This window comes from Artemia sp. Qi Xiang Cuo, chromosome 12 (genome assembly GCF_049724085.1).
Source record: "Artemia sp. Qi Xiang Cuo chromosome 12, ASM4972408v1, whole genome shotgun sequence".
Lineage (NCBI taxonomy): Eukaryota > Metazoa > Arthropoda > Branchiopoda > Anostraca > Artemiidae > Artemia > Artemia sp. Qi Xiang Cuo.
In genome coordinates, this window is record NC_142805.1 from 59,915,035 (window position 1) to 59,929,671 (window position 14,637).

The following is a 14,637-nucleotide window of genomic DNA, read 5'->3' on the forward strand; positions in this document are numbered from 1 at the left end:
CCCATTTACTGATTCCTTACAGGGGGTATCCCCCCCTGTATGCATATATTGTGTCTAGTTATCTAATTGGTAATAATTCTCTCCGATTTAATTTTATTTTGGTAATAAAAAGCAATGCATATCCGTCTTCTGAAGGAAAAATATATGTAATTCTCCGGTGTGTGGTTATATGTTAAAGCAGGGGGAATACCGATATGTATATTATTAGTATAAACTTGTTCAAATCGACATTTATGAAAAGAGTATTTAGTGTCTGATGGTAAAAATCAGTTTAATTATTTTATGTAAAAATCAGTTTAACCTTACGAATCAAAAAAAAAAAACATTACAAAGGTATTATTTTGTTTATGTAGGTGTTGAGAAAGTGTTGTTGTCATCCTAGTTAAGCAAGTTTATGGAGATCACTTTACTAGGGATAATTTTTATTTCATCAATTATTGTGCAAAAAATGCCAAAATAATTTGTTACCAAAAGTTTTGGAATGATGTAAAAGAGAAATCGTTAGAATCACTCAGAAATCACCAATCAAATGATTACAATCCTATTTATCATTCATAAGTCTTTATCAAATTGAACTTTCTCAGGTTGAAAAAACAGTTTTTTTTTGTATTTCTATTGTTCACGTTGGATACTCAGTTGCTTTTCATGACGTCATTGATCAGCCATGGGCCTCTTTAAAGACTTGCTTCTACGTTTTCCAAGCAAAACTATTCAAACATATTTTTATAGCCTGCATATAATTCATTGGTCGCTTTCATCTATATTATAAAGTGTTTGTTTGTTTGCAATATATATTTCTACGTGAATTAAGCAATTAGGGTGGGGGGCATCTATTTACAGGGTTCCATAGCCTACTTCTTATCACCTCTACTTTACATCGCAGTAGATTTTCCGTTCGATCCCAGATGGAACCCATCTGGGGAAGATGGTGGGAAGTGGGATGAAAAAAATGAGAGGCGGGGAGGGGGAATTTTGTAGAGGAGAAGTATGTATTTTTTGGTGAAGTGATATGAGGAAGCACTATAAAATTAAGTTTGTGATACCAAAAGTAAATAATAAATCACTATGAAGATCCCCAAACAGCATCAGAATGGTTCAACACGTTAAATATAATTTATTAAATTATAAAAATTACATCTCCTTAGAATGAAATAATATGACACATCTTTAAAGTAAGGTACAACAACAAGTCTTTTGAGGTATATACAAGCAAATTCATACGGGGCTATTAGCTTCACGTATACCTCTGATGCACTGAAATACACACCAAATTATACTTATTAAACACAAAGCGGGCAGGGCCAATGGGCCAAGTCGTTTTAGCCTAAGTCGCGTCGTTGCCTCTGGATCTGCTTGATCTGCTAGAACGGCCATAACGATCCAGAATAGTGACACTGATACTATCGCTGAAATAAACACTACTGCAAAAACTATTTTGTAAAGGCTAATATTACAACATTTAGTCTCTGTACATATGTTTTTTCTATCATTATAATGCAGGGGTCTTTTCAATGGCAATCCAGACGTTGAACTTGTCTCTGACGCCGATGATGAAGATGACGACATGGTCGAATCTGAAATAAACGGTAATATTAATGTTTGTAGCGGTAATACTTAATGGTTGAAATTGGCCATTTAAATTAAATGCAAATTTTACAATAAATGACACATTAAGACTATATTACTGAAGAAAACGATCTCGAATAAATATTTTTTGGAATATCTAAAAGCTGAAATTAATGGTTGTAACGGTAGTAATAAATTAGCTTCTCTCTGATAAACTGAAATTTACAGTACACTTAATTCAAGAAATAATAATTCATTTTTCGCAATTTCCTGAGCTTTGATTCCTAACAAAAAATTAATTAAACAATTCCGCCGTCTTCTTTTTTCATTATGAAACCTAAAACTTCACAAAAATAGTTTTTTGGCGGGGGGGGGGGGTAGATTTGAAGCAGTGGCACCAATTGGTGAAAACGTAGGGGCTCGATGATTTTTTAAGTGAAGACGCACAAAAGGTATATTAAAAGATCTAGGGGCGGGGGACATTTTCGTTTTTCCTTTTTTGAAAATACCAAAAATATATTTCTCAAAATATTAGGGGGGAGGCAATGACCCGGTGGGATCTGTCGAGCCTTCAATTGTGCCGTAGAGCTACAGGTTTCTGCAGTTCGTGGATGCTTCTTGGGTGCTATAACCGAAGCCCTACTCCACTGAAACATCGCTAAAGTTCATGCTAAGGTTCACAATTGCCAAAAATCTTTCTAAAATTGTGATTGTCGTCATGTGCAGCTTTCAGCTTTTTCAAGCTTTCCTGCTATTAGACAAGGAAGATGGTGCTTCGGTGAGCTGTTAGTAGTAATCGTAGTAGACAAGGAAGATGGGTGAGCTCGCCTTCGCCCAATCCCAAATCTTGCTGTTTACTTAAACCAGTACTGGAACTAAAGTAAGATGCCCCCATCCCAGGACACCATTGGAGTGACGGCTAGGGGGTGGATGGTCATATTCATTTAGCTTCAAAATTATTCTTATTAGCCGAAAAGACGTACTTCTCTTTTAAATTGGACATAAAAAAAAGGTTTTTCTAAATTTTTGATTAATTGAAAATTAAAAAATTTATTATTAATTAAAAAATTTTGATTAATTAAAAATCCGGGCTGCCTCTATGTTTATTTGCTTTTTATCTCGGAAAACCATGATCCATACCATACACGTACGTAGGGGCATATTCGTCAAAATAAAAAACAAGAGGCTAAGCGAATGACAAATATAGATAAACATGGGGACAAACATAAAAATCTTTATTGGGGGAGGGGAGAGTTATATTAATAGCAAAATCTCTGACATAATTAGTTTTATATTATGGAGTCAGGGACTTGGTCAGGTCAAGAGACTCCCTTAGGTGACTATCCTGTAGACTGTTGTCCCCAAAATTTGGGGGAATCCATCAAAATTGTGTTGTGTTTATCTTGTAATGAATGTGCACAGATTTCTTTGTTTCAAATTCATCGTTTAGGAGGCTCTATCAAGCCCCTCCAAGGCTGCAAAGAATTTGCTGAACAAAGGAAAATTATACTTTAAACAGGAAAATTTATTATTTCTTCAATCTGAAAGCCCGCTCCTCTCTTTAGAAATACTAGACCAATGTCCCTCCTCCAAAAAGAAAATTGAAATGACAGTCCTGTTTGATCGGTGTCTTCTGGATCGAAATCTTACATCTACTCTTTTTTTTTATTCTCCAATACAAAGACATATGGTAAGTTCAAGAGGGAGGCACAGCCATACGGCCATTTCGGAACAGCAATAATGTGAAGGATCGCGAAAAATTAAAGAATGATGAGAAAATGTTATCGTAAATATTTCAGAATTTCTCAGGCCTGGGATTGAACTCCCTTCCCTTCCCCCTGCGTGCACGTGGCTTCTTAAGATATTAGCACAATCAGTAAATCCTTGAAAAAATATTAAACAGAATGGTTAACACAACTGAAAATAATAATATATTCAAATTTAGAAGGGGTTAAGATCCTCCCCCTTCAAAAGTTACTGCCAAAATCTAACCTAAAGATCCTAGCAATTATCCTTTGCAGTCTAAATTGATAGGAACAAGAGACACGACTGACAGATTACTTTCAAGAAAAGCCGAATCCAAGGAGCTATTTTTTTATATTTTAAAAAAAATAACCGGCATAACTGGATCAGGGAGTTACCCGGCCAGACTGTTAATCTACGCTTATTATCTTGATGTTTGCTGGAACTATGCATCAACTCTTTGCGAATATCTTACGAGTTAGCTGTGTCATTCAGGTGTTGTCTCTTGTTGATGTCAAAATTATTTAGTGCTTAGGGCAATCACCCCATCTAGTCGATCTAGTGGCTTGAATATTGCATGATAACAACAAAAGCATTATCACCTTAGATGACTTTAAACGGCCCATAATAAAGAAGGGAGACCCTCTTACACCCTGAAATCTTGTAACTTTCCCCGTGATATTTAGTAATTCCACAGTTTCTACAATTTTGAACTAAAAAGGTCGGGTATGGGGCTCCTCCTTCCGCCTGATATCTTGTGATTTTCAAAAAAATATTATTTTACGAAATTTCATATAAGTTGCCTGGTTATTGCTTTGTTTTACAATCCCCCCCCCCTCCCTATTGCCAGGAGGCCTCAGATTTCACTGGAAAAAAACAGGCTATGATGGAATTAGAAAATTCATATCTGACAATGGGCCGAGTTTCATGGAAGACTGCCAGAGCAGAAGCATTAAACATGGAGGATGAAGGAAAACTGTTCACCAGTGCGTTGGCAGGGTAGTGATGCAATGAGATTGTAGCAGTAGTACCGTACAATTCAAAATATATAACTTCAAATTCCAGTTCCAGATATAGTCAAACTCATGAATATTCAATAGATCATCCCTGAGTTTGAAGTCTTTACCGACTCGTGCATTCACATACGCACGTAGCCCCATCCCCCAGAAGTGCTTGATTTTCCTGAGGGTGCTTATGTATTATAGCGACCCCACTCAAGAAGTGAAGTTAGGTTAATCCTAATGAAATATACCTAAATACGATGAAAATATAATATTTTAGTTGGCAAGTTATGGAAACTACAACAAAGAATTCTGGAAAGCAGACCGCCCAAAACGCGTTATATTAAATACCTAATCTAATAAAAATACCAACTATGTACATTAGATATCTAAGTGATATATGCCTATATAGTAGTTTATCTCACTGTGCCTAAGCTAATTGTCTCCGAATGCAGACAGACAAACCGGTTTTACGCAGACAGATCAGATCAAACTTCTTGAATGGTGTCGCTATAATTCATAAATACCTTACTGAGTTTCATGTCACTTCTAATCCAGGTTATTATTTTTTTTTCTATTATCCCTTCCCCCCTCATAAAAAAGTAATGTGTACGTGCATGTACTTATGTGCACCTGATGCACGTAATTTACGTGCTTCCCGTGCGATGTAAATATACACTTTTGGTAATAGCTTTTAATGTAAATAAACGAATATCCAGAATAGTACGCGCTAGGTTCGCTTTCTCACGAGGAAGTGGGCTGGACGAAATTCATCTGTCCAAACGAACCGTTTTTTTTTTAGATTGAATCGTTCAACGAAAATGTGTTCTTGCTTTCGTTCTCTTCCAGTCCGTCTCTCGTCGAACTGGACGAAGTGTTCTCGTTCAATTCAGCTTAGAGACAGGAGTAGAGCTCAACTTGTATAGAAGTTTGCGTACAATTGATTGAACTTGAAAAAAAAGTTCTGAAACATTTTGACCTCCTGAGACCTTAATCCTTAATCCTTTACCTTAATCCCTGGTAAAAATAACTGAATTCTAATCCATGTTTCTGGAATCACTGACACAATAAAAATTTGCCAGAGATAGCCTGTTCTTTTGAATGAGGCTATCTTAAAGTTTTGGGCTTTCAAATGAGGCTATTTGGGCTTTGATTCTCTACCTCAAAATAAAGAGCAAAGAGTAGAGATGACTTATAACGAGTTGAAACTGGAGCTAGTGTCAAAGAGAAAATCACCAGCGCCATCTAGTACCTGGAGTTATTTAACCCAAAATGATTGCATACTTGTCTTAAGGTACCTTAAAAATGCACGGTAAATGCATTATTAGTAGTCTTAACAAGTTACAGGGGAACAAGCTACATTGGTGCAGTTAAACTGGGCAAATGATTAGCTAAAGAACAGATTGTCAAACCTGAAATATTTATCATAGAGGTCCTGTTTTTTTATCTGTTAACCAATCAGATAAACCTGATTGGTTAAAAGAACAAAAATTTAAATACTACTCGATTTGTTCTTCTATGTAAAAATTCAAGTAGTTTAAGAGAACAAAAGCTTTTTGGGTTGCAAGATTTTTAAAAAGCAGTGTTTCTTTTTCTCTATGGTTAAACCCTTTTTTCCTAAGTAAAAATGCATTTTAACATTTTGGCCTCCCTCCCCATGATGATAACAATTTTTTAAAAAGTGTTGATTGAGATACTGAATAAGAGACTAATTTAATAATTCCCTCCATGGTGCTTCAAGTGTGTGGTGCCAGAATTGTCAAGTGTATTACTGCTACTACAACCATTAACAACTCACTGTAGCACCAAACCACCTCAATCCATAATCAAGACCCAATGCTGTAGCCAGGTCAATTGAGAGGCAAAAGAACTTGGCCTTGACATTTATGGACCTCTTACCTTATGAACACAGTTTATAGAATTAGCAGTATGATCATACCCTATCTCACCCATTATAAAAACCCGGACCAAGGTGCGAGTGCTCTAGAGAACGTTTTTGCAGATAGAAACATAAGCGGCATTAGATCTTTTTACGGGTAGACAAGTCAGATTTCTCTTGGACACGAAACAAGTGGAAACCAGCTATTACGAATAATGCACTTTGTAACCATTTCTCATTGATTGACGGAAACAGACTAACCCCCTAATGCAGAAAGAAGCGGGAGGAGCTTTTTGCTCGTACCGAGAATGAAGACCAAAAATGATCTGCGATAAACTTACTGGATAATTCTATAAACTGTGCTTATGAAGAAGAATTCGAGAATTTTTGAGATCTATGAAAATGAAACTATAGTCCATAAACAGGGTGTCTAATAAAGCATTTGAAAGTTTTCTATCTGGTCTGAGAGGCTTATTGAGATGGTCTTGTTTTTTCGGTTCAAGTTAAGCCAAATGAATAAATCCACTTTTTTGTTGAGCGAATGGTAGTTTTAACGAGGATGGGAGGTGGACTGTCGTTTTTGTACCGCGACAGTCCATGAGTCTGGGGAGCTTACGGTTAAAGAAACTCCCACATAGCATCAGCACAGATGTCAGGCGAGGCGAAAAACCCCCGGGTTCTGCTGCAAGTCCTCGTGAAAATAAACCCTACCTCTTCAAGATCATTTTCAAGGTCATATAAAAATTTTATTAGTTAATTGGTATTGACATTTTGTATTCTGGTAAGACTTTTAAAATCTGGTTGAGGTATATTTTGGGTTTTACTGTGGGAGTTCCCTTTCATTTACCGGTTTTACTTGTATTCAGACAAATATTCGAGCTCGAAATAACCCGTAGGTTTACTACAGCAATGTATGGTAATTCTTATTCGAGTCAATTAATTAGACAAGTTATAATTAAAGCAAAGGCATGCGAGAAATCGTTGGTTTTTTTTCCGGAGGGGGGGGGGAGATTAAAAAGGGCTGATATAAGAAATCATAAGAAAGGGGGAAAATTCTTGATTTTGGAGATATCCACATAGGCTACGTACTTGCATCATTCAAAGGGATAATCATATTTTCTACATTGTTTAGAGTTTACAAAAAATATGGAACAATGGAAATATAACAGAGGTTTCAGAATGCATAACGTTAAATATTTTAATGTGACCTAACATAATAAAAATGAGGGTTCTGAATTGAGAATTGCTTGGAGTTAAATTTCCTTTTTTCACTGAATGAATTTTAAAGAAGATATCAGAAATGTTTAGAAATTTGGTAGAAAAAATTTCATATCAAGAAAATTGGCCTCTATTTTATTGAGAGAAATTTAATGTTGTTTTAATATAATAACCAAGTTTCAGGAATAACTTCTAGACCTGCAATGTTGGAAATTCAAAAGATGGGTTTTACGTTATTTTAATCACTGGGGATCGCACACTTTCCCCTAGCTAGTGTAGATCTGCGGGCACCACTTGCTCAGCAGCGTCAATTGAATAGGAGTATTCGTCTCCTATGTTCTCCTCCCCCTGCGCTAAGATTTTGCAAAATACTTTTCTTTTGGTATATTCGCTGAAAGTGCCCCTTTTTACATTTTCGTTGAAAAAAAAAACGAAATCGCACCCCTTCGCAGGATTTTAAAAATGTACCTCCTATGTTTTCGTGAATTAACGCAACTGCATTTGCTCTGCCAGACGTGCCACGTCTCGTCATTTTTTACTATAAGTATAAACGTAAAGAAAATGATCTAAAAAATCATTTGCGCACTTGACTTTTTAGAGTGGGGAATCCTTCGGTCGTCATGGTTTAAAAATGGTGGGGATATAAAAAAAATAGTTTCAGAGAAATAGATAAAAAAGTTGTTTTCAAACTTGTAACTGTGTCCAATTTGACGTTGGTTTCTTTATGCAGGATTTTCTTAAGAAAAACAGGTTTTGATGAAATAGCTCATGCATAAAAGAAGAAAATCCCGCTGACGTCACCAGTATCGTCATGATAGACGTAGCTTCTAAACGCACGGGATGGTGCAATCAGATTTATGTATGTATAAGATCAATGGACTACATTAATCCGACAGGTGTGCCTTAACAGAAGAAGAAAAACAAATTTCTGACAGTTATAATACAGATTCTGTCTTAACTTAACGTTTTACGTCTTAAATTATTTCTTTTATTCTTTCCATTTTATGCTAGGTTTTCCCCCTAAGTTACGTCTTTGAAACGTTTGAACTGTCTTAGGTGAAACTGGTAAAAGTACGAAGGACAGTGAAATTGAAATATGATATTTTGAACTGGTGAATTTTAGACTTACTCAACCATATGAATCTTGAAAATTAGCAAAAATCAGGAATTCAGTTTTTGATGAAAAACCTCAATGTGCAGTTATTAAGTTTTTAGTAGTAGTGGACGCCAAATTTAAAGAAAAGATACATGGGAGAAAAATCAGCAAAAACAGCTAAAAAAATTATGGCACCAAACAGCTTAAAGTGTGGTTTTTTTTAAGGTGTAGCTGTGTTTGGGAACCAACATATTGTTAGGGATTCTTTACGGATGAAATTTACTCAGTTTTTCTTATTTATTTTCACGGTTCAGCGTGGCAAAACTGACAAAAAAGTGATAGTGCCCTAAAAACTTCATGACTGAAACAACGAATTTTTTTGAAAATTTTTATGTCCAGTATGCTTAGACATGGGTCCAGGGGGCGAAAATATTTTTATTTCGATGTTCTTGGAACTTTAAGTCCTGTATTCATTTTTTTCAGATTTTAGTGTGAACAAACTGATCAGAAATCTTCAATAGTTTCTTTAACTTTTCAAGTTGACTGGGTTTTCACTATCTTGGAAAGTTGGTGAGTTATTTGTAGATAGAAATTTTGGTAGAAATTTTCAGAAATGGATCCAAGACCTAAATTATGCGCCACAGGGCATCTGTGCTTCTGTTTCTGTTGTTTTCCTATTTCTGAGATTTAGAAGATTGCATAAAAGACAGGTCTATTCTTAAAAACTTTTGCAAAACTGTTTCTCGCAATTTTGGTTGTGGTCTAACTCTCCTTTACTGAAATTTTTGAAAAGAGAATTCCAATGATTTAACTACAATTTGAAACCACATGCGGATTTTGTTCAATTTTAAAATAGATTTTTATTAAATCTTTAAAACCTTAACAATCAGGATTTAGCAAAGATATGAGCCTCAATACACTTTCCCTAAACCTCACAACACTTCCTTGGAAACGCAAAATTTTGTCCAAACTTATCAAAAATCAGTAGCGTTTCCCTTGGGGTGGGAAAGGGTGGATCTAGGTACTTCGAAATACCTTCTGGGCATAATCTGGTCTCTGGATACATTCATAAATTTTCATTTACTCAACTACGTTCCAAGACAGAAAAATTTCATCATCTATCCGAAAGGGCCCCACTTTCAGAAATCACTTACGCCACGTGGCGCGTGCCAAAGCGTAGCGGAAGTACGCCATGCGTGGTGGAAACTGTATCAAGCGTGAGGGGAAACTGTCAAACGTAGCGAACTGTACGGCACTCGTCCTGCCGTGGCGCAGTGGGATTTGTCTCTGCTTGGTAATACAGGACTCGGGGGTTCGATATCAATTGCTACAACCCGCCGTAGGACTCGCAATTTAATCAGTGATGAGATTATGCGAAAGCATGTCCATAATAATCCAAGCAAGAAGAAGGAGAAGAAGCTACCTATTTCTGGTTTTAGAATTTTTACTTTTTAATTTTACTGTTTTATAGACTTGACGACTTTGCTGTTTGAGAGGTTCAGATATACATTTGTTTTTTCCAAAAGTAAATAGCTAAGAACCATCAACGAGGATGTCAAGAGCGCAACTATTCCACGGCAACTATTATTCTTGAGCAGGAGCATTGCTCATGCTCCTTGGCCCTGAAATCTCACCATTGACATATACAATTACTCCATTTTTTGATCATGGTAACAGTCTCCATTATCCAATCTCCCAACTCAACACTATAAGAACAAAATTTTTACTTCATTGAAACCAGAGAATATTTACTTATTGGATAATCAGAGTTGCTTCTAGTTTAACTGCTTTTTAGCCCCCCCCCCCCCCAAAGCCTTGATGTAACACTAGGTTATACGAAAAAGATTGCTGATCTTCTTTTCGCTGTTTTTAATTTTGATTAAGGACCAATTGTTAATGAGAAATAAATAATTAAAAACAAATTGACAAGCTTCTTCGTGTTGTTATCTCATCATTTATGCATAAGATTACTCCAAAACCGATATTGGTAACAGTCTAGTAGCAGTAGCGTCATTCGAAGGGGGGATTCACCGCTGGATTTCCCTCCTAGATTAAGAAAAGTACCGTTTCTGGGGGCTATTTTCATTAAAAATGCCTTTTTTGGTATTTGTGTTGAGAAAATGGGAAAAACGACAAATCCCCCCCCCTAGATTGTAAGAACAAGATCCTCCTAAATTTTCGTGAATTGATGCCACTGTCTAGTAGTCGCTTCTAGTTTGACTGCATCCCAGTCTTCCTCCCTAATGCCTGGATATAGCCCCTAGGCTGCGTAGGCCTAGGGGCTATAATACAATATTTAAAAATAATAATAATAAAGTATTTTTTTATCAAAAGGTTTAGTTGAAAAGAGGGGATAAACTAGAATGCTACAATAATAACAAAGGTGAATGAACAATAAATAAATAATTAGTGAGACTTTCTATGCACACGGGGGGCTCTCCCTTGAAATTATTCCAATGGACCCTTTCCTGTGAAAGGCTGTGGTCTAAACTGCAATAAACAGACTTCCAGATCTCACGAGCCATCACAAAAACGAGGGGGTACCCATTCCCCCACCTGGTGTGTGTCTCAGAACGCCACGTATGCCACAAAGTTCTACCATAATTTTTGCCACGCTTGACATACTTCCGCCACGCTTGGCACGCACCATTTGGTGCACTTGATTTCTAAACCTGGGAGTCCCCTCGACAAAAACAGATAAACCGATTCACTGAAATGAACTGTCCTTCACTAAAAAAGGAGCTTTCCAATAAGGCAATGCCCTCTTTTTTAATTCAGCAGAATCAATGAATAATTTTTTTTTATGATGAATGTAACTGGCAGCAGTTCACCGCCGCCAGTGAACTACGAGTTCACTCGAGCTCACTACAAGGCTATTCGCCCTTGAGAAGTTTAGCACCCCTAACAAAACTAATTAGAGACATCCAATATTTAATGAAACACCCGTTGATGCCATAACTATAAGATTTTCAATTTTTAGCCTTTAGAATAAAGTCCATAATATCATAGATAAAAAAGAGAGATAGAGAAAAATTGAATGAAGTTGAAGTCTTCTTCTGGGTCTGCAAATGTAGGCCCTTCCCTTGTGTAGCATTTAACATTGCTCATGCTGATGATTATAGGCTAGCCCTGGGTAACCTCATCAGGGATGTACGTACCAGGAGAGCTTCTGGGCCAGGGCCCCCATAAATCCAAAGTTTTTCCGAATTTCTGATCACTTCTTTAGATTATCAAAGAAAATTCTTCAAGTCATTGAAATTACCAGTTAATTATTTTGACTACCCCCTCCCCCCAGAAAAAATCCTACATACGTGTCTGTCACGTCCCATTTTATAGTTTGCTGCGTAAATCGTTTTTGTTTATGGAGTCTAGACACTTACGTTGGTAGAGGGGGAGGGATTCAGGGTCCTGTTCTCGTTCCCACATTTACAATTTACCAATAATTTATTATGCTCTATATTAATTTGTCCTATTTGACATTTCTTGAAATCCCCCCCCTCGAACATAAGTTTCTGTGCATATGCCTGTAGATATCTGCCACTCTTTGAATTTTTAGACGTTACAAAAAACATAACTATTCTCCATAAGTATATGATTTGAAAAATGTAGCCAATATAAGTTTATATTAATATAATAATCTATGTTTTCTGAAGTAATTTGTTGGACCTAATTAATTTGTTAGCTGAAAGTTAAATATATGTTTTTTCAAAATATAATAATCGCTACCGTTATGATTGCGTTATTGCTCTACCTCCTCCCGCAGCCCCCAATGCCTTGATATATCCTTAAACAATCTACTTGAGTTTGTTGTTTTGCTAATTGGGATTATGAACCAACTGTTGACGATATTAATAGGTATGAAAATAAACAAAAACGGTCCAAATAAGCAAACTTTGCATATAGCCTAGGAATAGGTCTATATCCAGACATTAGAGGACAGGGCAGTTGCAATTGGGACAGTGGCGATTATTATCAAGGAGGCACACTTGTGCCTCTATAAAGAGGCGACCCACCACAATGTTAAGCGATTTCAGGTCCAAGAGGTCGCAGAGAGACGGCGGTAATCGCATTTTGTAGCACAAGCTCAAACTAAGAAACTTGCAAAATTTAATCCTCCTCCGACTTTATCTTCATGGGGTAAACTGGGCCGGAAGTTTGGACCCTCCCACCACAGCCCCCTTTAACGTTGTCCGATTGGGCTGAAATTTGAAGGTTAAGCTTTCCTAGGGCCCGGGAACTTATCCTCGAAATTTCAGCTCAATCCGATCACTCCTTCCCTGTTTTCAAAAAACCAAATATAGCCACTTAAAATTCATCATCATTTCTTTTTTTTTCTTAGCCACGCCGACAGGCCACAGTTGGCAACGGATCCGGTTGAATGAGGACTCATTCGAAGCAGAGTTCGACCTGTTAGGGCCTTTTGATATTTTCAGACCGAAAAAATTATCCCCCGAATTTACATTTACGAAAAACCTTAGTTTTTTTCAAATAATACAGATAAACAGGTTAGACATCCTTTGTTATGAAAATATCTGCGCGTCAATTTTCATAACAAAGCATGTCTAACCTGTTTATATGTATTATTTGAAAAAAAACTACGTTTTCTAAAGAGTTAAAGAGGCTGAGTTACAAGGTCAACCCTTAAAACGTACAGGGATTAGGAGGCACAGTTGGGGGGGCTGTTAAAGAGGCTGAGTCACAAGTTCGAACCTTAAAACGTACAGGGATTAGGAGGCACCCTGTACGACGTGATTTGAGTATTCAGGAATTAAAAGCCTTAACACAAGAATGTTCAAGAGCGGGGGGTTTGGGGGCGGCAGCCCCCCAACTTCAACTCCTGACACGATCAGCTAACAGTTAGTCAAGCAATAATAAGTAATAAACTGTACAAAAACGTGCAGAAATTATTTGAAAAAAACTACGTTTTCTAAAGAGTTAAAGAGGCTGAGTTACAAGGTCGAACCTTAAAACGTACAGGGATTAGGAGGCACAGTTGGGGGGCTGCCGCCCCCAAACCCCCGCTTTCGTAGCCTTTAAATAAAAAAAATTTTTTAACTGAAAGTAAGGAGCGACACTAAATCTTAAAACGAACAGAAATTATTCCGTATATGAAAGAGGCTGTGCCCTCCTCAACGCCTCGCTCTTTACGCTAAAGTTTTTATTGTTTAAAAAAAGAGTTGTGAGAAAGTCAAACTTTAGCGTAAAGAGCGAGGCGTTGAGGAGGGCACAGCCTCTTTCATATACGGAATAATTTCTGTTCGTTTTAAGATTTAATGTCGCTCCTTACTTTCAGTTTAAATTTTTTTTTTATTTAAAGGCTACGAAAGCGGGGGTTTGGGGGGCGGCAGCCCCCCAACTGTGCCTCCTAATCCCTGTACGTTTTAAGGTTCGACCTTGTAACTCAGCCTCTTTAACTCTTTAGAAAACGTAGTTTTTTTCAAATAATTTATTCAGAAAGAGGAAAGAATGGAGAATTGAATGTTATGTTTATTAGCTGGCAAATTAATTACGTCCCTGAAAAATGCACCTTTCCTGACAATTTACTTTTAAAAGAAGGTCCTTTCAGTTTTTGCACTCCTGAAAAATTGGACTTCTGCCCATTTGGGACAGTGCCACATATTCTTTCTTTTAACACGATCCATTATGGTCTTGTGAAGTTTGAGTGGATTGATCTCCGTCTGGAAATACGTAGCCTAGGGTTTCATCCCAGGCCGAACTAAGGACCTTTGTAGTCAGGAGGTGTCGTTACTCAATAGACAGATCATCTCTAAAGGCGAAAGTCTTAGGAAGGATAAGCTGGAATAATGTTTACCTTTATATTTGAATTGATTCATTTTCAACTTCACCAAGCTACTACTCTTCTAATACTAATACCCGAAATCTGTCAGCCCACTCAATTCTATTAGATGTCAAGGTTATGCAAAAATGTGTGCTATATCCAGGTAAATACCCGATCTTAGCGAAAACCAAAACTAATCCATTGTAAGCTGTACACAACCATATGCAATCTTTGACGGAAGGTGCAACCCATTCGACGCAAAGTTTCGTTTCACCGATTTCAGAACAAGGACGACTACCCCAATTTGAGAGGTCTTTGACATATGGAGCACACATAATACGGCAACACTGTCTTA

General features: G+C 37.0%; 2 protein-coding genes across 3 annotated transcripts in view; one reads left to right on the forward strand and one right to left on the reverse strand.

The window, feature by feature from the left end:
- LOC148946351 (rab3 GTPase-activating protein catalytic subunit-like) overlaps window positions 1–14,637 on the forward strand; it is a 242,629-nt gene that overhangs the window by 175,103 nt on the left and 52,889 nt on the right. The gene's annotated exons all lie outside the window — the stretch shown is intronic.
- LOC148946355 (uncharacterized) overlaps window positions 1,095–14,637 on the reverse strand; it is a 33,247-nt gene continuing 19,704 nt past the window's right edge. The window contains exons 1-2 of one of the 2 annotated variants that reach the window (XM_089098399.1): window positions 14,316–14,387; window positions 1,095–1,574 (exon numbers count right to left, since the gene is read on the reverse strand). In XM_089098399.1, coding sequence (XP_088954525.1) covers window positions 1,216–1,574; window positions 14,316–14,337 — 381 coding nt within the window. In that variant the 5' untranslated portion in view covers window positions 14,338–14,387 and the 3' untranslated portion in view covers window positions 1,095–1,215. Of the gene's footprint in view, window positions 1,575–14,315; window positions 14,388–14,637 lie in introns of those variants that run through there. The other variant, XR_016142624.1, reaches the window with a different exon arrangement.